Source organism: Podarcis erhardii (genome assembly GCF_964252035.2).
Source record: "Podarcis erhardii genome assembly, chromosome: 6".
NCBI lineage: Eukaryota > Metazoa > Chordata > Lepidosauria > Squamata > Lacertidae > Podarcis > Podarcis erhardii.
The window spans coordinates 37,063,417-37,085,322 of record NC_138510.1 but is presented as its reverse complement, the minus strand read 5'-3'; the positions used below and the strand labels follow the sequence as shown (position 1 = coordinate 37,085,322).

General features: G+C 39.6%; 1 protein-coding gene across 2 annotated transcripts in view; it reads left to right on the top strand.

Moving 5' to 3' along the window:
- Positions 1–1,372: 1,372 nt before the first annotated feature.
- Positions 1,373–21,906, top strand: part of CTTNBP2NL (CTTNBP2 N-terminal like) — a 29,745-nt gene continuing 9,211 nt past the window's right edge. The window contains exons 1-2 of one of the 2 annotated variants that reach the window (XM_081864957.1): positions 1,373–1,434; positions 9,991–10,098. In XM_081864957.1, the coding sequence (XP_081721083.1) occupies positions 10,000–10,098 (99 nt within the window). In that variant the 5' untranslated portion in view covers positions 1,373–1,434; positions 9,991–9,999. The other variant, XM_081864956.1, reaches the window with a different exon arrangement.

Below are 21,906 nucleotides of genomic sequence, written 5' to 3'. Positions count from 1 at the left end.
TCCAGATTATTGCTGGCTTTAAGTACATACATCTTCAGGAAGTTTTTTTGTTGATACTGTATATATCATACAGGAAGCCAGATAGAGAATTATATTGTTGTAGCTGTTGGAATCTCTCTTCCACAAACTGTATGGCCATATCTAAGACAGCATAGTAGAAACCTGTTTTGAATTTCTTCTTTGGAGTTTGTGGTGCCTCTTCTAAGGCTTCATATTTCAGTTTCTTTCTCATTTTCTAACTTGTTCTGTCTCAAAATTTGGTACTAGTATTTCTAGCTGCTTTGCAATCTCAGTAGCACCTATCAGAACTTGCTGGAAATTTTTTCATCACACTTGCAGACCACAAGTCATTTGGTCATTTGCAACTGGCTTGTAGCTGAATTTAAATCATCTTCCTAATTTTGTAGTAGCTTGCTGTAAGATTGACTTCAAAAAGGATCTCTTACCATGTAAGAAGGGATACCACAGACTCGAACTTACCAATTGCATCAGCAATGGCCTTAACTTCAATTCAGGAAGTATTTCCAGATAAACCTTTTAGGTGCGTGTCATCAAAAATATGGGGGGGCAGGTAAGCCCCACCCTGCATAATCAATCACATGATGTAGCACACGCACACCATTTGAATGGCATTGCCCATTAACGGGGGTGGGGCTCAAATATTTTATTGGGGGGGTGGCAAAGGGACCTTGGCCCCTAGGGCTTGGTTCCTATGCCCAGTCCTGCTGCAACCCCCCCCCCAAATGCCACAGACTCTTTTGCTTGCTGAAGCGCTGGGACCAGGGCCAGATTTAGGTTTGATGAGGCCCTAAGCTACTGAAGGTAATGGGGCCCTTTAGATGTCCAGCTGTCCTTTGTCAACAACAAATTGTTGCAGTTTTTTGTGTTGAATATATGCTGTATGGTAATTTATGGACCCAATAGGTATCTAAAGCCATTTGCACATGCAGAATGTAGGCACCCTATATATAGAAATGAACGAATCGATTATATTTTAGGGAACAGGCTAGCAGGCGGGGCCCATTACTTACATCATAGGAGCCTACAGAACACAAAACACTGTTGCTGTATGTAGATTATGTAGATTTTATTTTATTTGTTTTTTATCTTATATTTTGGAAATGTACACCCCCGTGGCCCCCCCCTTTGCTTTTTTGTGGGGGGGGGGCGCCAAGAGAGTGGGGCCCTAAGCTTTAGCTTGTTTAGTTTATACGTATATCCGGCACTGGTTGGGACAGAAAAGCCTCCACTGCTACATTTCTGCCAAGCAGTCCCGACTGAAGCTTTACCTGGCAGCATTTTTGAATTTGGCGCCAGAGGGTCCGTCGCTAAGGTGGTTGCTAAGGACGCCCTGGGCTCTCAGAAAGACGTCGCTATTTCCTCCTTCCTGCATTCAGGCCAGGCTGGAGAAGGCACTCCTTGCGAATCGCTCTGGTAAGGGCTGCTTTCTCCGGGTCCTCCCCTCGCTGAGCCTTTTTGCATAAGGAAAGAGAGCTCCCTGTTTCTCTCTGCGTGTTTCCCACCCTTCTACCCAGGGGAGAGAAAAAAGGCTGCTTGTTTCTCTCTGTGTGTTTTTCCCTCCTCCACCCGGTGAAAAAGGCTGTTTGCTTTGTTTCACTCGGTCACTGATAAAGTCTTCCATCGGGAGCTTGCCTACTTCAGCGTTGCCTGCCTTCTGTGCGTTGCCTTGCATGTAAGTTTGGAGCTGCTGGCTTAGAAAAGCTTCCTTCGAGTTTAAGTTTGGAGCGGCAGGTTTGAAATGCTCTCTCTGTTTGTTTGGTTAGAGAGCACAGCTTTTGATTATTATTTTTTAAGACTACAGCTGCTCATGTATTTATTTATTTTTTTTAAAAATGTTCTCTCTGTGTGTTTTGCATTTACGTTTGGAGATGCTGGTTATTTTTTATTTTTTTTAAAGGCTCTGTTTTTCATTCAGCTTTAGCTCCCCCTTAACTTTTGGCCTCGTCCACTTGGCCCTCAGAGCGATGGTAATAATCTGGCGCTCTGGCAGAAAAAGGTACCCTGCCCTTGTTTTAGAACTTCAGGTACTAGGGAGAGGGGGATGCATTGAGCAAGTCCCAAAAGGAAAAGCAGGAACTGGGTGTAGGGCCCCTTCAGAGATCGGTCTGACCTTCAAATGCAACTGATGATCAATAAAAGTTATTGCAAAAAAATAATAATTGTACATTTGGCAAAAATAAGTGTTTGCTTGCACAGTTGTAACAGATCCTATCATGGGAAAACACAATTACAACTATATAATGTGTGAAATGACCCTGCATGTCTGGGACTTGGGAGCTGTGTGTGAGAGAGATTCTAAGGTTTGGTCGTCTTGTAATCCATATTTAATTTCCTAAATGAGAAGTGCTGCTGATCAAGATTTTACTGAGAATCCTCACAATCTCAGAAGTGTAAGGATGGTTGTGGTAGCTTGGTGATACAGCATGAAGCACTTTGCACATGCCCAAGCTGAGCAAGTTTTTAAAAGCATATTTTGAATGGATGAAAGTGTATTTATTTGTTCTAAGTAATAAAATGAGTCTTTGGTGTGATAACAACAAAGAGGGGGAAATGAAAATAACTGGTGATTGTGGGGTACCGTGAGCACAAAGGTATGTTTTGGGCAGGAGCAGGTCACAGACTTCTTTAGAGGATTGTGGCCACAGACTTCTTTAGAGGATTGCTGTATGAAATGTTTGGTTTTGGATTGTTTTAGATCTGCTTGAAAACAATTTGGTAAGTATCAGAAAAGAATTGAGGGTTTTTATTTCCTTTTAATGGGTGCCAGGATAGTGTTCAATAGGACTTCTTTCTGGAAACAGATCGAGACTAGGAAAAGCAAATGGATGAAACAAAAATAGAAAGTATTTACAGTATATTGACTGCTTAAATAAAGGGCTGGTTTGGACTACTGAAACATTGGTAGTACATGACAATTTGTTTACTATATTTTAAACTTTATTCATGACTCAGTGAAGGATTCTGGCAATCACTTTATGTTTTGACATCCTCTCAATTAATATTATAGTGATCTTACATGTCACCTGCAGTGGTATGTAGTTTTGTATGACACTAGAGAATATTGTAAAGCATTTCTTCCTAGAATGATTTTTTTTAATTTAGAAAACTTCTGAGTAATGAGATTATTAATTTAGTAATTAAAAACTGACTTATTTGTATTTTCAAAAATCAATATTAATGTATGATATGGTTCCTCAAGGTTTGCCATCACTGTAACTTACTCTAGCCACTACCTCCAATATCTCTGCTTCTTTTAAAGTTATTGCTCTTGCATGCCACTGCTATATTGAATCTGTGTTTGTTGAAGGTGTGTTTAGTGCCCATAACAGCACTGACAGCATAAGTTTGCAGGAATTCTAAAAGCAAACACACTGTTGTATAGGAAATTAGTTGTATGTTCTAGGTTTTTTTTTTCTAAAAATGAAGATGTTATATTTCTAACTATTGCTAGCAGTAATTAATTTGGATTGGCAGGAAACAAAGATTGAGGTTCTGATTTGGATATATTGAAGAATATGATTTTAAAACTTTTAATTCCTATGCTCATGAACAGATTTGTATGTATTTCCTTTTGACTATAATAATACAAATATGCTCCTGCAGATCTCTTTAACTGGCACCACCCAAAACTATTGCTATGCATTTTGTAAATTTGATAATTTGTTATCCTCACCGCTTTGGCTATTGTGCCTCCAATATTAAGCAGAAATGTTGCGGCAACTATAGTTTGTTCCCGTGCAACACTACACACATGCCAGTGACTTCAATGGAGGAAATGGAAAGAAACCAGATGGCCATATGGCCATTCTAAACGTTTCAGGCAGCAAACAGTGATCTGGATTAAACTCAGAATTATAATTCTCAAGATCCCATAATGCAACAGACTATTCCAGGACCCACTAGTGACATAGCTTTAATGGCTTTAATGTTATCTTAGGACACCACTAGATAATATTGTGTGTTCTTCACTTCCCCATGCCTTTTTCAGCTTTCATTGTTGCTGCTGTCTCCAGCTGGCTTACCTCAGGCAGACTAAAATGGGGATTTCCACACTGAACACTGTCTGCCTCTTTTGGAAACAAGTTGTGTCAGACTGAATTTTTTTCTTACACTCCTTCTGACTGAGAAATCCAAGATGTAAGGGTGGAGGGAGGTGTGGAGGAAAGTGAGAATGAAACAATTGTTCATGTGCATGGGAGGTAACTTTGCACAATTAATCAGAATGCATGGCTGCCTCCTGAAGGATGGCGTATGTCTTCCTGCTCGTGAAGTCCAAGTGGTCTGCCCTTGATTCAGTTCTGGGTTTCATGCCATGTCACGTAAAAGGTCCCCTTTTGCATTATTTTATTACAGATATAGAATGATTGGGGGACACTGAACAGTCCTTTTCCCACCCCTGGTAAAGGCTCTATTTGATTTACTTGGGAAAGCTGCCTTTCACACATTTGCAACTACTGTACTAAGAGTGTGTACAAGGATGAATGAGGAAAGCCCTTGAAAGGCTAGCTTGTATCTCAGAGTAAATGTTTAGCAGTCCCTGGATTAGGCAGAATGATATCCAGTTAGAATCACCAGAATATGATATGACGTGAACTGAAAAAAAGCTCTTTATTAGGGGGATGATTGTGAGAAATGAATTGAAGCTACTATCTTCAGTTTGGAGAAATAAAGCTACTGTCTTCAATTTGGAGAATTGAAGAAGGTAAACCAGCAGTGACTTTGTATGCTACAGTAGGTTTTGTGCAGCTTCCTATAAAAATGGCCATCTAGCTATATGGTTTATGAAACAAGGGTGCTGCCATTTATCTATATTTTACTCAGGGTTTGTGCCTCTGATGATTTCAAGATGGCAAAAAACTTTAAAATCCCTGCTGCTGCCCATCACTTCATGTTGGATGAAGGCAAACAAGTTGAAACTTCTTCCAGTAAGACAGAAGCTGTGCTCAAACATTTTATCTGGATGGTGCATTGGAGCTCTGACCCAGCCACCTCAGGTGCATGGGCTTCTCTTCATAGAATCATAGAATTGTAGATAGAGTTAGAAGATACCCTGAGAATCATCTAGTCCTTCTCCCTGCAATGCAGGAATATGCAGCTTTCCCAAACGGGGATCGAACCCGCAATCAGCACCATGCCAACCGAGCCAACTGAGCTATCCAAGCTTTCCATTTCTGATTTAACTGGGCTCCCAGTCACAGGGAGGTTTCTAAACTTGTTCAACCAAATGCACTTAGAAATCCTCTTTGTATGTTTGCACTAAACACACAAATGTCTGAAGAGGAGCCCCCACATCCAAAGATGTTGTTCTTATTTCATTCTTATGTTGGGGTGAATGTATTACCATGGCTGAAGGAAATATGGTTTAGGAAGCAAGCTGATTTTGATAGAGGTTTTCAACCAGTTTTCGATGGGTTGCCCTCCCGTTGAAAGACCTCATTCATAGCATGTTCCTTGGTGGCAAGGAGTAACTTTCATCAGTTTGTGGTGTTACTAACTTTGATTCCTATCATTCCTGCCCATGGGCCAAACTACTTGGAGCAGATGGGAGTTGTCCAAAACTTTTGAAGGGCACCATGTTGGCTACCCCTCTTCTATAAGTAAAAAAACCAAACATAGACAGGGTAGTTCTGATCATATCTGTTCTGCTTCCATTGCTGAATGTGAACAGATACATGCCAGCTGATGCTGTGAACCAGATTTGGCTTGACAAATCCAAGCATTCATTCTTTACAGCACCAGTTAGCTATTTCTAGTCTCTTTTTAGGTGCTTCCAAGTCACACAGCCTGGCCTGTGTAAGTGATATTCATGAACAGCATTTCTTTGAGAACAGCCTCCAATTCACAGGGCCCATAGATGTGCCTGTTGCAAACTCTGCCTTTAATGGACAAAGTGCTGGCTTAGATCTATCACTTGGCATCATTGCTAGCTGATTCTCAGAACAGTGCTGGAAATTTACAGTACAGCAAAGAGGGAAGTGCAAGAGAATTGGTGACAGAATAAATAAAATAACAGGCATGTCTTTCTGATGATGGAAAGAATGTGCATCAAGTACCTTTCTTAGCGTTGGAATTTGGCTTCTCAATAAAAGTTCTGAAAATGCCTCTCAAAAGACCGTGAAGATTATTGTTGCATTTTAAACCTGAAGCAAAGCAGTAGCAGCACTATCAAGAGTTCTGTAGAAAAAAAATAGAAATACAAAAAACTGCATCCTCACAGACTATAAATGTAGAGGAGCCTGTGATTTTACCATATCAGTACTTAGAAAGTACTGAATGCCTTTGCAATCACTGAGAAGTCATTTAATTGGATTTGTTGTGCACTTGAAGACTGAGCAAAAAATATCAGATTTGTACATACAGATATTTATATGGCTGTTGCTGAATGAATCACTCTTCTTCTTCTTTTAAAAAGGAAGACCTTTATTTTAAGCAGCTATCAGTCAGCATAGAAAAATAATAATCTATTTTTATTTGGCACAAGGATACATACTTGACTTTTAGATTTTTCCAGGTTCATTTTTCTTCATATCTTTAGTACGAGACAGAGATAAGGGGTTAGTGATTGTGGGAAAGTGATGTTTTTTCCTCAAATGAAGAAAATTGCATCTCTTAGATTTTATATGCAAAGTTCTGAGTTGTGAAACTTTATAGTAAGCAATTGGACCCAACTGAAGTGTGACTTGAGTTGGACAGTGCATGATGTGATTGTGAGTTACTTCTAGGTAAGTGGGCATAGGATTGCTGCCTAAATAACATTTTTGGAGTCCCATTGTATACTTGGCATTCTATACCATGTAGAGTGTAAATACTTTGTGCCATAAAGCCTATGATGTGCCACAAGGCTTTACTCATTTTTTACTTCTTAGTAGACATGCATTGAACTGTGCTTTTAAGCTGCTGCCCTATATATTTACTTATTAACATCAACTGAATTTTCTTCTGAGGCTACTCACATCTGGGTAAACACAATCTGAGTTGCGGTTTTTAGGCTGCATTCACAGTCTACTTAAAAATTACTCAGTTTAAGGATGCTGCAACTGCCCTAGAGTAAGTGGGTTGTGGACACTTTTTAGCAATAGATTAATGGAAATAACTTTTTAATCTCTAAAGTATACAGATAAATTGAATTAGCGCTATACATGTAAACTTCTGTAGACATTGCTGTACTTGCATATATACTACAAGGAAGTAATACATTCCACATTACATGAAAATGACAGCATATTCTCAGCGAGCACATAGGGGAGTTTTTGAAGTGCTGAAAATTCCAGAGTTACTTGGATACAATGAATTTAAATGAGGCTTGTGCACAGAGGAGCCTTGTTTCAGTAACAGGTATGTGTTGTCAAAGAGTTAGAAGGACAGGAAGTATCTTCAATAATTGCAGGAAAATGCTGGCCTCTGTTTATTGTAGTTTATGCCAAGGAAATAGCACCAGGCATCTGAGGCAAAACCTTCAAACACAGATCTTAAAAAAGAAAAACCATCCCTGCTGGTACATATTGCTATACTGTATTGGGCTGGCCTTTCAGAAACACTGCAATCAGTATTTTTTCTGATTGGTGCATTTGTGGAAACAATATCATTCAGAAATGTCATTCTTATTGAATTATGATGCAATAGTCATGGTTTGTTTAGGTTTAACATGAAGGAGGCTTTTGACAGTAGTTCCTGTTCAGCCTACAAATGAAATGCAAGTTGCTGTCTTCACAAAATAATTGTGCTGCTTCACTCTGGCTAGAATGTGTGCGCATTTCTTGGTGACATTTTAAAAATTTGAGGATAGCACAGAACTTACTAGCCGCAGGGTAGAGAAGAAGAAAGCATACTAACAAAATTATGTGGTCTATGTTTCTGCAACGGATAGTTCCCTGCCCTCTCTAGGTTTAGTAACTGTGAAAATAATAAATGGATTCAAAGGTAGGTAGTATAAGACACCTAAAGAAAATCTACAAGTGTATAAATTATAGCGTGATGTAGAAACCCTGATAAGAACAAGAAGCAGCTTCAGTCTACAGTATAGATGTCAACCCTTCCCAACATGAAAATATCTGTCAGATTTTGGGTTTTTATATTACAATCAGTGAAATATATGGTCATCTGTTTACTGCTGTTGAGTAAAGCATTTCTGAACTTCAGTTACCAACCATTTGCTGCTACTTCTATCTCACAGCTTTTCTGTAGAGAAGTGCTATTTCTTGTCAAGGTTCTGAGAACTTTATGCAACTCATCAAACTCTACAGGTAGATGTAAAAACCCAAGACAAAGGTGTACTACTGTTTGGAATGGTTTACAGTGGTACCTCAGGTTACAGACACTTCAGGTTACAGACGCTTCAGTTTACAGACTCCGCTAACCCAGAAATAGTACCTTGGGGTAAGAACTTTACTTCAGAATGAAAACAGAAATCACACGGCTGCCGCGCTGCAGAAATGGGAGGCCCCATTAGCTAAAGTGGTGCTTCAGGTTAAGAACAGTTTCAGGTTAAGAACGGACCTCCAGAATGAATTAAGTTCTTAACCCAAGGTACCACTGTATTTTTAAGTAAATTGTGGTCCATCATATTTTGCTTTATGTAGCAGTGTCTTCCTGAAGGGCCTGTTGGAGTTGCCAGGAAGTTATAGTAACGGTGCAAATGTGTGCCTGAGGGAAGGATTTCAGAAAGCAGGGAAATGTGGCTGTTAACTTCAAGATCAACATATCACCTCCTCTGTTGTGTCGGTACCAATTTAGGTCTGTCTGGTCTTGTTGGAAATTATGAAAGCAGGCATTTGTGAGTTTTCCAAAGTGTTTAAACTTCCCCTAGACAGTCAACTTGTTTATCTGCAGTACTGAATGTACCTGTACATGGTATGCTGACTGTTGTAATGAGCAGTTATGCTGGGTTCAAGCTGCCACAATATCACAAAGAGCCATACTTATGCATTCATTTGGAGAAGAATCTCTAATGAGACCAGCAGTGTCTTTACTCTCCCTGCCCTGCCTTTGACATCTTTAATGTTCTGCTGAAGAACCTAATATTTCATCTTGAACTCCAGTATGGGACTGATCCAATAAATGCAGTGAGAATTCAGCAGATGGCCTAGTTTCTTATGACATATTCAGTACATTCATACATCTTCTCTGAGCAGCTGGATCACTACTATGCCTTAAACAAATCTAAATGTGTCTTTGTTTAGATCAGCAAAGAATAATACAAATCACTTGCAAAGTGGTAATGGATGTGGAGCATTTTGCATGCAATAGTCTCTTAAGCGTACAGAAACGTTGAGATAGATATATCATATTTTCAAGATGCTGGCTTGCTGTAATTTATTTTTTGACTATTTGATGGAATAAGGTGATTAGTTGGACTCAAAATGTGTAAGGAAACTGACTTTGGGTAATATGCTTTCAAGTAATTGGTATCGCAGTGACTTCTAATAGATGGGGCTTCAAATTTATTAGGTAGGATGACTCCTAGTGATTTCAGCATGAGTGAACACCTTGAAACTTTGTCAGAGTGTCTGTATGTAGGATGTGGTTTTGCCACACTCTATGTACTATTTCAAACATTAATTTTTAAGTTTAAAATCGTAGGGCTTCAGAATGGTTCTCAATGGGATATTTAGCTATATAGTCTAAATGCCAAGTTTGGTTAATGAGCCCTCTCATTATCCTAGTTAAATGGGTTGTTACTTGGTTGCTAGTGCTGCTGTATTAAAAGTTGTTTTGTTCCCAGGCCATCTGGGTGTGCATATGCTTGTGAGCCCAGGAGAAACGGTGAAGGATTGCTGATTTGCAAAGTAATTAAGCTGGCCATAAAAAAAGAGAAGTGTTGGGTGGGTGGGTTTTTTAAAGGAGCTTCCAGACTGAGACCTTGGAAACTTCAAACTTGTATGTCATAAGTTCTTTATGGCATTATAAAAGTATGCTTGCTGGCTGTTCAAAAACAGTATCTAGCTTAATGTTCTCTCTCTCTCTCTCCAGGTGTTCAAGATGAATCTGGACAAACTCAGCAAACCTGAACTACTGACACTATTTAGCATTCTTGAAGGGGAACTAGAAGCCCAAGATGTTGTCATAGAAGCCTTGAAGGTAAGCTATAAATTACTGGAAGAGCTGCTATGCAAGAGTGCTGCTGCAGGTGCTGTCCTCATTTTCTACCCAAAGATATATTGTTCACTAGCAATGGTTTATATACTGTTCAGGCTTTATTAGCAGTCTTGGACCTTAAATGGTATGTAGCCACCTACATATTGGCATTTCATGTCCAAATTGATAACAGGTACAGAAAGTGCTCTGGTTAAACACCTTGATTATTACAAATTCAAACACATCATTTTAAAATCAGAATTGTTCTCATTTCATCACAGAAAAATAGTGCAACTTGAAGATCTTGTTCTAACTGTCATGTTTCAGCATGTTGTTCTAAAAAAAATGGCCTGGTGAACAGCAGCTGTAGGAGTCTCAACAGGCAGAAGCAGCAATACAGATATTTCCTCTGAATACCTAACTATCCTTGCTGGCTTCTATGAGTCCTCTTCTGAGGCCTCCTCTGCAGTACAATATTTGTACAGGGTTAAAGTCTGTTGCTAGGAGACATATTGGCATGATTTGGTTCTCAATAGACCTTATCCGCCTAGTATTTTTAAGTGTTTTCATCACATTTAATTTATGCTTACCCCTTTTTTGCATTTTCGGTTGGCGCTGATGAAAACAAGGCTTGCTTGGTAAATGTATGTATTTGCTTAACTGCTTAAAGAAAAAACAAGAAGAATGAACCACCACAATTTTTTGTCCCTTGGTGTTTTCTGCAAGGGTAAATAACAAAACACGTACGTTTCCAAGCACAATTCAAAGTGTTGGTTCTGACCTTTAAAGCCCTAAACCAGGCATAGGCAAACTCTGGCCCTCCAGATGTTTTGGAACTACAATTCCCATCATCCCTTGCTAACAGGACCAGTGGTCAGGGGTGATGGAAATTGTAGTCTCAAAACATCTGGAGGGCCAGAGTTTGCCTATGCCTGCCCTAAACGGCCTTGGCCATGTATACCTGAAGGAGCATCTCCACCCCCATCATTCAGCCCAGACACTGAGGTTCAGTGCCGAGGGCCTTCTGGCGGTTCCCTCGCTGTGAGGGAACTAGGCAGAGAGCCTTCTCAGTAGTGGCACCCACCCTGTGGAATGCCCTCCCATTAGATGTCAAAGAAATAAACAACTATCTGACATTTAGAAGACACCTGAAGGCAGCCCTGTTTAGGGAAGTTTTTAATGACTGATGTTTTAATGTATTTTTAATCTTTTGTTGGAGGCCACCCAGAGTGGCTGGGGAAACCCAGCCAGATGGACGGGGTATAAATAATAAATAATAATAATTACATAACTTTATAAGGAACTTTTTAAGCCTAGCTATTCTGAGCATAATGTCTAGGCAAGAGGAGAGGTGGCGAAAATACAACTTGTATAAAATGGCATTGTTCTTAGTGAAATGGTGTGGCAATCAATCATATAAAGTCATTCCTCTTAGCTTTTTATTCAGTCTGAAGGTGCCCGTTATGTAAAAGTTAGAGACAAATAAGGATGGGTTGGAGCATGTGAAGACAAGTGATGTCATTGGTAGACTTGTGCATGGCTATTAATGAGTAAGAACATAGATTACCTTAGTATATTTTATTAGTATTTATAATTTTATTATTATTTCACAACATTTATATCCTGTTTGATTGTAATAAAACTAATGTCATTTACAAAAATAAAAATTAAAACATTAAAATCATTGATAAAAGACAGTTAAACAATTCTTAAGAAAGTTAAATCAGATGTAAGCAAAAAGAGACCAAAGCACATGTCTGCATTCTACATGTCTGGGTAGGTTTGCCAAATTTTATTTATTCTTTAATGTTTTAAGCAGCTGCCAGATAGAGCACAGCAATGGGGCCTGCCTGTTGTCAACAGGTAGGGAGCTCCACTAGATTCCTCCCACATTAAGCTGTATTAATCGAGTTGTGTGCCAGATGGAGTCACCCAGGCAAGGGCAAAATCTGTAATGAATGTTTTAGTGCTGCCTAAAAGCTAAAAGAGAGCTACTGCTACTGCTGTAAGACTGTTCTACCTCAATATCTTCTTGGGCCAGTGTAAAAACATGTGATTGTTTAAAGGAATTTTAAGACAATTAACACCCAATAAAAGCAAACAGGGATCGAGTTTGCAGAACATTTGCTGCAACATCCACTGCTGCTGTGCTGTTAGATCCTGGGTTCTTCTGGGGCGCAGCAGCTGGAACTTTCTGTCTGCCAGCCTCATGGGAATCTGTAAACAAACAAACCCACTCAGGGAATCAAGTTGTTGAACAAAAAGAAGAAAAAAAAAACCTCCTTTCCACTGCCTTTACCTGCTATGAATTGTTGCAAGTCCCCACTTGTCTGTATTAAAATTAATTAGAAGGCATTTGAATGAGTAGTCTGGGCACTTGCTGTTACCACAGCAAGTTGCATGAGAGATCAAATCAAAACACAGATCAGCAAAACAAATATCAGTTTTGCTAAAAGTCTCACAAACGTGAAAAGAAAGAAAACAAGATGCCATCTTTGAAAACCTGTCTAGTCGCTTTGAAACCTGTAAGTGCTCTGACTTCTCTTAATCCACCCTGTACCCCCACTGCACACTGACCCACCACTGTCACTGCCAGAGGTACAGGAATGTCATAGAATTATCATAAATATTTGAAGTACTTGGCAGTTAAAACTCTCAGCCTATAAAGCCTAGAAAAAGAAGGAGCTGCATGCTTTTGGTGGGAAGGGATACAAAGATGTATGGAGGCATTACCAATGCAGAAGGAAGAGGGGATGCTCTGGTGCTTATCTATCTATCTACCTATCCATCTATGTATCATCTATCTATCTATCTATCTATCTATCTATCTATCTATCTCCCGCCCATCTGGCTGGGTTTCCCCAGCCACTCTAGTGGCTTCCAACAAAATATTAAAAACACGATAAAACGTCAAACATTAAAAACTTCCCTAAAAGGACTGCCTTCAGATGTCATCTAAAAGTCAGATAGTTGTTGTCAGGGAACTGACATCAGAGCGAGAGGCGGAGGCAGGGCTCCAGAGTGATGCCGGAGAGGGGACCAGCAGGGGGGAAGGAATTCAGCGTAACACCAGTAGAGAAGAGAGGGAGATGGAGGAATTGGAGAAAGGTCTCCAAGACCCTTCACCAGAGACTAGTGGAGAGAGCGCTTACACGCCCCTGCCTTCCCCTTACTTGCGGAGACGAGTTCCGTGCAGGGAAAGTAGGAGGAGACTTGGCGTCAAACAGCTCTTATGCTGGAAGAGGTTCAAGAAACGCCCACTGACGGATTCTGCAAGTGACTGACCGGTCACGGAGTGTGAGCTGTCAGCCAAAGCATGGTTGGCCAGGCAATATAACTAAAATTGAAGGCAACTTACGCACAAGTAACCCCCCTTACAACCATTACAGTTGTTTATTTCCTTAACATCAGATGGAAGGGCGTTCCACAGGGCAGGTGCCACTACCGAGAAGGCCTTCTGCCTGATTTCCTGTAGCTTTGCTTCTCGCAGTGAGGGAACCACCAGAAGGCCCTTGGAGCTGGACCTCAGTGTCTGGGCTGAACAATGTGGGTGGAGACACTCCTTCAGATCTTCTCTTCGAGCTCCGTTTCTGCCTTTCCATTTTTTAACATAGGTAGTCGATGTGCATATGGCAGCTGTAGTCTATAGACTCCAGACTTGGCTGCCTGAGTTACACCTGAGTTGACTCCTCATCTTGTTCCAAACAGAACAAGGAAGGGAGATAAGTCATTCTTCTTTTCTGTTCCACATATTAGGAAGAGGAAAATCAGATGCTTACTGCCTATCCTACTCTGGATACTGAGGGATGAAAGTTGAGTGTATGCACAAACTTTTTTAAAAAAAGCAAGCCTGTTTGAATAAAAGCATTTAATAATGCCGTCTTGTCTCTTTTCTCTTGGGAGAGATTTGGATATGGGTTCCAGTTTCAGGTTTTTCATGTGGTATAGACTAAACTGATTTCATTTCTGCAAAATATGTGCAATACTTCCTCAGCAGACAATGATTTCTGGTTCTGTCTGAGCTGGCTGTCTTTAAAATAAAAAAGGATGCTTTATTCTCCTTTCACTTGGCTTCTTCCTCTTTTTGTTTTTTCATGCTTTTTATTTACCACTTTCTTATTACTGTTTCTGCGGAATGAATCCAGTATTTTAGTGACTTTATTAAAGCTTTATCTAGTACATGCAAGCAAAACCAATGTGTCTTCCCATTTGGTAATTTTGGAAAAGGAAGGAAATGGGCCTCTTTCTGCAGCCAACTATGGGGAAGTCCATGTGCTCATCCTTTTCAAAATCTGTGCCAAAGCCAAGATACTACTTCTAATCGCAAATGACACTGGCTTATATCCAACAGAAGCCTGTGAAATGACTTCTGAGGAAGGGGAATTTCCTGTCCCCATTGCTGCAGCCCTCAGAATCCCCTGAAAAGTGTCTCCTGAGGATGTTAGCCTTTTGGGTGAATTGCCTTACAGACTAAGTAAGAGCTCCCATTCTAACACTTTAGGATAATAGATTTGGCATTTCGTACCGACTTATGTATATGGTTATGCATCAATGCTAGTAAGAACAAAAGGGGTTGTTCACCTGCTATGCATGTATGAGAAATTCAGTTTGCATTTAAAGGTGAACTTACCTAGCACACTTTCCTTAACAAGATGCAAACTAAAACAGACATTCTTTGAAATTTGCACTTCTCTGAATTTTGCAATGCAGTTCTCCTGTCCAGTAGAAATGTGTGCAAAAATGCATACATTAGGGAAAACAACATTAAAATGAATTATATTTTGGAAAACTGCTTTGCAAAAATGTGTTTATGTAAAATTACACACAAATAAGTGTATATTAGTAGAAATTCAGTTAAATTAAAAAAAAAAACCTGACATGGATATGTGAAGAAATGAACATATGATTGAGAACCTGAGAGAAACTAAAACTGACAGATTCACCCATCCCTGCCATCTGCACTAAGTTGAACAATAAGCTGGGCATTATGCTTTCACAAGTGGCAAGCTATACAAATACCGCGAGATAATGAAAAATTGCTCATTTAAATTGAAGCTCATTTGGAATAAACCTGTCTTGTTTTACTTCACCTTTGTGATTTAATTCCTGCATCATTGCAAATTTCTTTGCACATGAATTTAATTAGCATTTGTCTAGATGAAGAATTTACAAAAATAGAGAGAGAACTATTTCAAGCTATAGTTTGAAGAAAATTGGAGAAAATTGATGAGAGTAACATTGGCCTTTCAGCCTTGAGGAACAGTCTTAATTGTGTAACAAGAAGATTATTTGCCTGGAGCTTTTTCATGAAGAAATGAGAGTAGTAAAAATAAAATCTTGAAGTGAATTAAGCAATGATAGACCATAGTTGAGCATGGTTTTCTTTTCAGAAACTAGGATGAATGTTTTAATGATTGGAACTGCAGCTGGGATTACTTACCAGGATAGCTAGGAGTCATGCACAGAAGAGTGGAGACAATACTTAGCTGATTCCTGAAAGCTGAACAGGATTTGAACAGCAGGTGATAGTGTGTGTGTATAAAAAAATTAGTCAGGATCTTTGAAACTTACTCTGCAAGGTATGTTTATGTTAGAAATCAGTATTGGCTCATATCACAGCCCATTTTCCGCTAGTAGAAACATACTGCAAAGAAAACCAGAGAATGCTGGAATTAGCTAGTATGGCTTTGGAATTCAAGTGCCACTGGACTAACCGTGCAGATTTGGGCTTGGATTATAGCCAACAGCTGTTTGTGCTTGCCAATGAGACCTTGGGCACACAAGACTCAAGAAGGAAAATGATTCTTTTCCTGTACTTCATGCTCAGCTCTGAAGAAGGAAAATCCTGCGCAAGTCCTCCTTGCTACTCCTGCTCACATCTGTATAGCATGGCATGGGCCAAACTAACTGTGTGAATGCAACTGAGTGCTTTTTTGTTTGTTTGTTACACAGATAGTAGCCTTATAGGGGGGTGCATAGGGGAGTTTAATTCCCTCTCTGCTTGTTATGGTCCCAACAGCAAAATTTGTGAAGCTTCTGTTTCCATCTCAGAAGAAGCCTTCATAGGCTTCAGTATCACAGATCAAAGGTGCAGCAGTAATCTACTGTTGCAAAGGTTGTGCACCACCCCCAATCTCTGCCAAGTGGTAGCAAGATTCCAGGTACTCTCTCAGAGTTGTTTCTGTTGGGAAAATTGAGGCACGGCAGAGGCTAGTGGTTTATTTTACACATGTTTACACCTGTCTTCCGTGGAAGGGGTGCAGAACATTACATCCTTAGAGTGTCTCTCACTGCTCTCATAGCTCCAGCAAGCTTTTTCTATGGCATCATGCTACTCATCATCACTGTGACAGCCTTCCAAATCTCCTACATCTGTCTACTCCTCGAGTAGAGGGGAAGGATCACTTTTTGCATTGCCCATTGCTCTTAATGGGCCAATACCTGAGTCCTCATTGTTGCTCAATGGTTCTGTATTTTGCTAGCCTGGCCAGGCTGGTTTGCATAAGCAAAGCCAGGAATTTCTTCTTCTGGTATAGTTCTTCAGCTTGTATTTCCCCCTTGTATCCCAAATAGTATCCAAATACTACTGTTTGGATACTACCATCCACTAACAGGCCCTGGTACCCTAGATCTATGATACTACTAATATAGAACTTGAGAAGGGGAAAGAATTAATGGCAGCAGCTCAGAATTTGTTATGAGAGCCAGAAACCTTCAGAGGAGTTCTGTGTTAAGAAATACAACTTAGAAAACTTCCCAATGAAATGTAAACATATTTTTTGCTATTAAAGACTCCATTTACCTGGGTAGTAGGTTCATGGTAATCTAAAGTCATTGGGTGCAAATTTCATTCTGCAGAGGTGGTAAAGTGTAGACAAAGTGCCACACCTTATTCTTGTATATAAAGCAGATTGACCACTTGATTGAGAAAGTGGCATGATTAGCCAAATAAGCTTTGTGTGTCTGTGTTTTCTTTTAATACACTGGCAACTTTTAGCCATTATTATATAGAACATCATTTTGATTTGGAGCTTCTGCAGACTAGAGATAAGAGGGTTCAGTCTTTTATCAAGTTTCTGGCTGACAGATTACTTGCATTAATCTAGTCTCATTCTCTCTCTACCCCTATGCTATGACCTCAGTCTGTGTTTATTTTCAAACGTCTGTCTCTAGGAGAGAGAAAAACTAGCAATAAGGAAGCTCAAGATTTCATGGCATGCTATTTAAAGAAGATGCATTTCTGTGATCTAGAAGAGGCACTGAATTATAAACCGCCCTGTGATCTCTGGATGAAGGGTGTTATAGAAATTTAATAGTAGTAGTAAGTACTGTAGTAGTAATGATGATGGTGAAAACAGGTGAAAACAGCTTGAGAAATGTAGGATCTTATAGCCAGTGCTTTTTTTCTGGGGGTACACAGGGGTACGCATACCCCTAAACATTTTGTGAATCTTTTTACTTTTGTCCATTTAGCGTATTTATTTTTCCCAATTTGAACTATAAAATGGTGATTTTCTTGAGTCACCATGATAATACCCAGAAACATTTTTAAAGAAAAAAAAAAACTGCTTATAGCACAGTGAAGCCAGGTATTTAAGCAGCTTACATGTATGATGTTATAAAGGGACAAAAGGGGTTGTTCACCTGCTTCCTTGCTTCAGAAATACTGATAGCAACTAAACATTTTTAATTTTTAAAAAATAATTTTTATTGAATTTTCAAATTGTAACAACAAATTTTCCACAAATCTTAATTGAACAATTTATATGTCCAGTTTTCTCCCCTCCCCCCCCCCTTTGGACCCATTGGCAGGTTTTGACTAAACTTTCACAACTATATAAGAGGTAAAACCAGCAGGGTATAGAATTTGTTTAATAAATCAATATGGAAATACGGGGGCAACTAAAACTTTTTGAACAGATCTAGAGGATGTGTAGTGGATCAGGAGGAAACATTCTGTTAAGCCCTTGTAAAAAGACCATCCAATAAATGTTAAAAACCCTGTGGGAAGTATTCTCCAAAGGCAGTATGGAAATAATAATTAAAGTGTCTTCCTTTCAAAGTGTTGCAGTGAACAACTCTTAATTTGATACAGTGGTACCTCTAGTTACTAACTTAAATTTTTCTGGAGGTCTGTTCTTAACCTGAAACTGTTCTTAACCAGAGGCGTGCTTTCGCTAATGGGGCCTCTTGCTGCTGTTGCATCACCGGCACACAATTTCCGTTCTCATCCTGGGGCAAAGTTCTCAACTCAAGGTAACTCTTCCAGGTTAGCGGAGTTTGTAACCTGAAGCGTTTGTAACCTGAGGCGTTTGTAACTCGAGGTACCACTGTACTAGCAAAGTGCCCTGTACTCAGTGGCATCTTTCCATATCTGTGTTCTTGCTCCTTGCCCTGCTCATTACTGCAGCTGCCTCCATCGAGTCCTTTTTTCTTCACTCGGGAAAGTGTTGGCGCTGATGCTGGAGGTCTAAGCAGTTCTCTTCTCTCAGGAAAATGTTCTCTAGAGTAAATAATGCAAGTGTTCAAGGCAACTGCCTTTGTCTCTTTAGCTATTTTCCTTTTTGCAAGCAAACTTAATAATGGCTCATTACTCTCATTCAGACTCAACAAGTTTGTCAGTGCTGACTTCCCTATCAGTGTGGCGGCAAGGAAATGGGAAGTTTTCACTTTGGTTTTAGATTAACTACCACTTGCCATATCTTCCAAATCTGAACAAACTGGTTTTCTTGCAGGCATCTTGATGTCTACATGGCAATATAATGGAAAATACTATAATTGACCAATAATTTAAAATATGCATAATCGTTCTTTCTTTAAAAAAATAATCCTCTCAAATGAGTCAACGTCTCATGATCTGTCTGTTTCCTGTTTTCCTAATCTCATCAGGCTTTAAAGATTTGTCCTCCCGGACAAATTACTCCATATTGGAGAAAGATCTGTCTTTTAGGATTTCCTGCTTTGTGGTTGTAGTTTTTTTAAACTCATAGCAACCCATGAATTGAACAGTTTTTTGAAGTAAACAATTGTTCCATTTCTGGAGAAATATGAAATTGAACACACATACAAACAGTTATTTCTACTTCCCACTCGTTCCAGAAGAGTGGCTATTCACAAGTCTATTTTATATATTGATATTTTGAGATTGCTTTAATCTAAGGTTGTTTTAAAGGCTTCTGTGAAAACATAGCTATGGTTTTCTTCTTGAGAAAAATACATTCTTTGGTCCCTGTCCAAAATGCTTACAAACTGGGAAGTCTCTTCATTTCTTCAGAATCTCAGTGAAAATGTTTTCTTACATATTTATTTAAATTCTATTACATATCCCACCTTTAAGGCTACCAGGAACCCAAGGTGGTGTGCATGTGGTTTTCAGGCAATCACTTCAGGAAGGTAGTGACCTCATGAGCTTTCAGACCATATCCTGGAACATGCTTAAATCATTCCTTACTAATAGTGGCTCATTCTGTTTTAACAAGTGAAATAGATCCAGCAACAAAATGTTACAGATTGTAAAGGGGACATTATTGCCTTCTATACAAATAGCTTGCTTTTCCTGTAGTTTTAACTGCTGTATGTTGTTGAACAGAGACTCAGCAGAGCTGTTGCTTTATAGAGCTACTGTTTAAAATTAAAGTCTTTATTGAAGCTGAAAGGGCTACTGTACTTAACTTGGTATGGCTTCAACATGTGTTTGTGTTCATGGAGACCCCCAGATGTTCAAGCACAGCCATCATTTAATACAGCTACGGTATTAGTCTTGCAGGAGACAGGATCACTCTGCCACAAGAACTACTATATTTTTAAAACAAAACAACAACAACAACAACAACAACAACAACAACAACAACAACAACAAAACAACAACAACAACAATGCATCCCATCCTATTAATCCCAAAGTGTTTTGTGAACAATAAGCAGGAATAGTTTTGCTTAAAGAAGTTGCTCTTACTATATGGTGCTGGAAGAAAAAGCATGATCCCCGCTTCTATTCCTTTTGTGCTTTAATTTTCTGGCCAATATGACAACATAGCTGCAAAACAAATACACCTTTCTGAATATGCAGCCTCTTCTTGCAGTCCCTCTGCAAAGTACTCTGTTTTTTTAAAAAAATCATCTCAAGATTTTTGATGTTTCAAAAGTAGAATAGGAACCTGTTGGGGAAATTTCTCTGCAGAATAACTCCTGCCTAGAGAGGATGACAGACAGTGTTGCATTCTCAAGAAGCCATGATGATAAGGATTCTAGATATTAAAATTTGAGAATTGTTATGCTGTACTGTTAAAGTGTGTTGCACTCTGGAGTAGGAAAAGAAGAAAGAGACTTTCTTCCTCTACCAGCAAGTTAATAATACAACCCCTCTTTGCGTCATTGAGCCATTAATAAATATAGCTGTATTGTTCTGTGGTTTCCTTGGTGTATCTGAATCCCCTGTATATATTTCAGTATGTTGTTTGCCTATTCTTTTTCCTGTTTCCTGTTGGATGTTTACAGTAATCCTTTCCAGCCAGTGTATCTCAGATAGTGAGCTGGGACCCACCAGTGCCCTTTCAGACTGGTCTCAGTGCCACAGCTTATCCTAGCTCTTGCTTGGACCAATGTCTGCACCAGAGATTCCTTGCATACTGAGTAAAGGTGGCCAAGAGGCAGAGAGGTTCATGGTGGGAGGAGGGAAGGAAGGCTTCCCTCCCCTGAGGGGAAAAGGCCAGAGGAAGCGTTTGAATGAGAGATAAAAGGTTAATATTTAATATCATCATCATCAAAACTGGGAATAGAAAGGAAGGAGGATAAGAGAAGACAGCTAATATGGGAGGGAAAAGTCTGTGTAAAAGAGCCAGGAAAGGAGGCTTAAAGGAACTGGTGTTAGGGTTCGGTGAAGATCCTATGCTATAAAATGAGTGTGAAAGAGGCTCCCATGCCTGCAGTTAGCAAATGTCTATACTTAGCTTGATGGAAGCTGAGCTACGGAATTTCTTGCCATGAAGAAGACGATGTGGGAAAGAATTCAGTCATTTCAACATGGAGTAGAAAATGATACCAGTAACTGTCAGCAGATTACAGTGCCATGGTGAAAATTGAAGCCAGGCAGTATTTATTCCAGATTAGTTAATTCAGAATACAGTGGTACCTCGGGTTACATATGCTTCAGGTTACATACGCTTCAGGTTACAGACTCCGATAACCCAGAAATAGTGCTTCAGGTTAAGAACTTTGCTTCAGGATAAGAACAGAAATCGTGCTCCGGTGGCACGGCGGCAGCAGGTGGCCCCATTAGCTAAAGTGGTGCTTCAGGTTAAGAACAGTTTCAGGTTAAGTACGGACCTCCGGAACGAATTAAGTACTTAACCTCAGGTACCACTGTACTTTTGCCTCTGAGTTTAGCATCAGCTGTGGCTCTGCCCACCAGGGTTATGCACCCTTTGACAGACAGAAACATTGTCCACCCTTGGGTTTAAATTATCTGTTTTGGGAACAGGTTAGGGTGATTTTTCACAGGTCCCAGGAGCTCACCTGGAGTTTGCTTGGATAACTACTCTTGTCTGAAGAAATAGCTTTGCCCTATTCATTAGGTTTACAGTAGTCAAAACAGGTCAGGCTTGGTCAAAATGACATTGTGAGCTGCACTGGGAGGAAGCAAATGCTATTGGTTCTGTGCTGTTCATAAGAACAGATTTTCACAAGACAAATGGTGACATGAATTAATTTTTTGGCTGCTTTTGTATAAATTAATCAGGGATTCCATGTAAGATTAATGTTTCTGCATACTTCAGGCCTCATAAAGATGAATATATGATGGATCAGCAGTCTA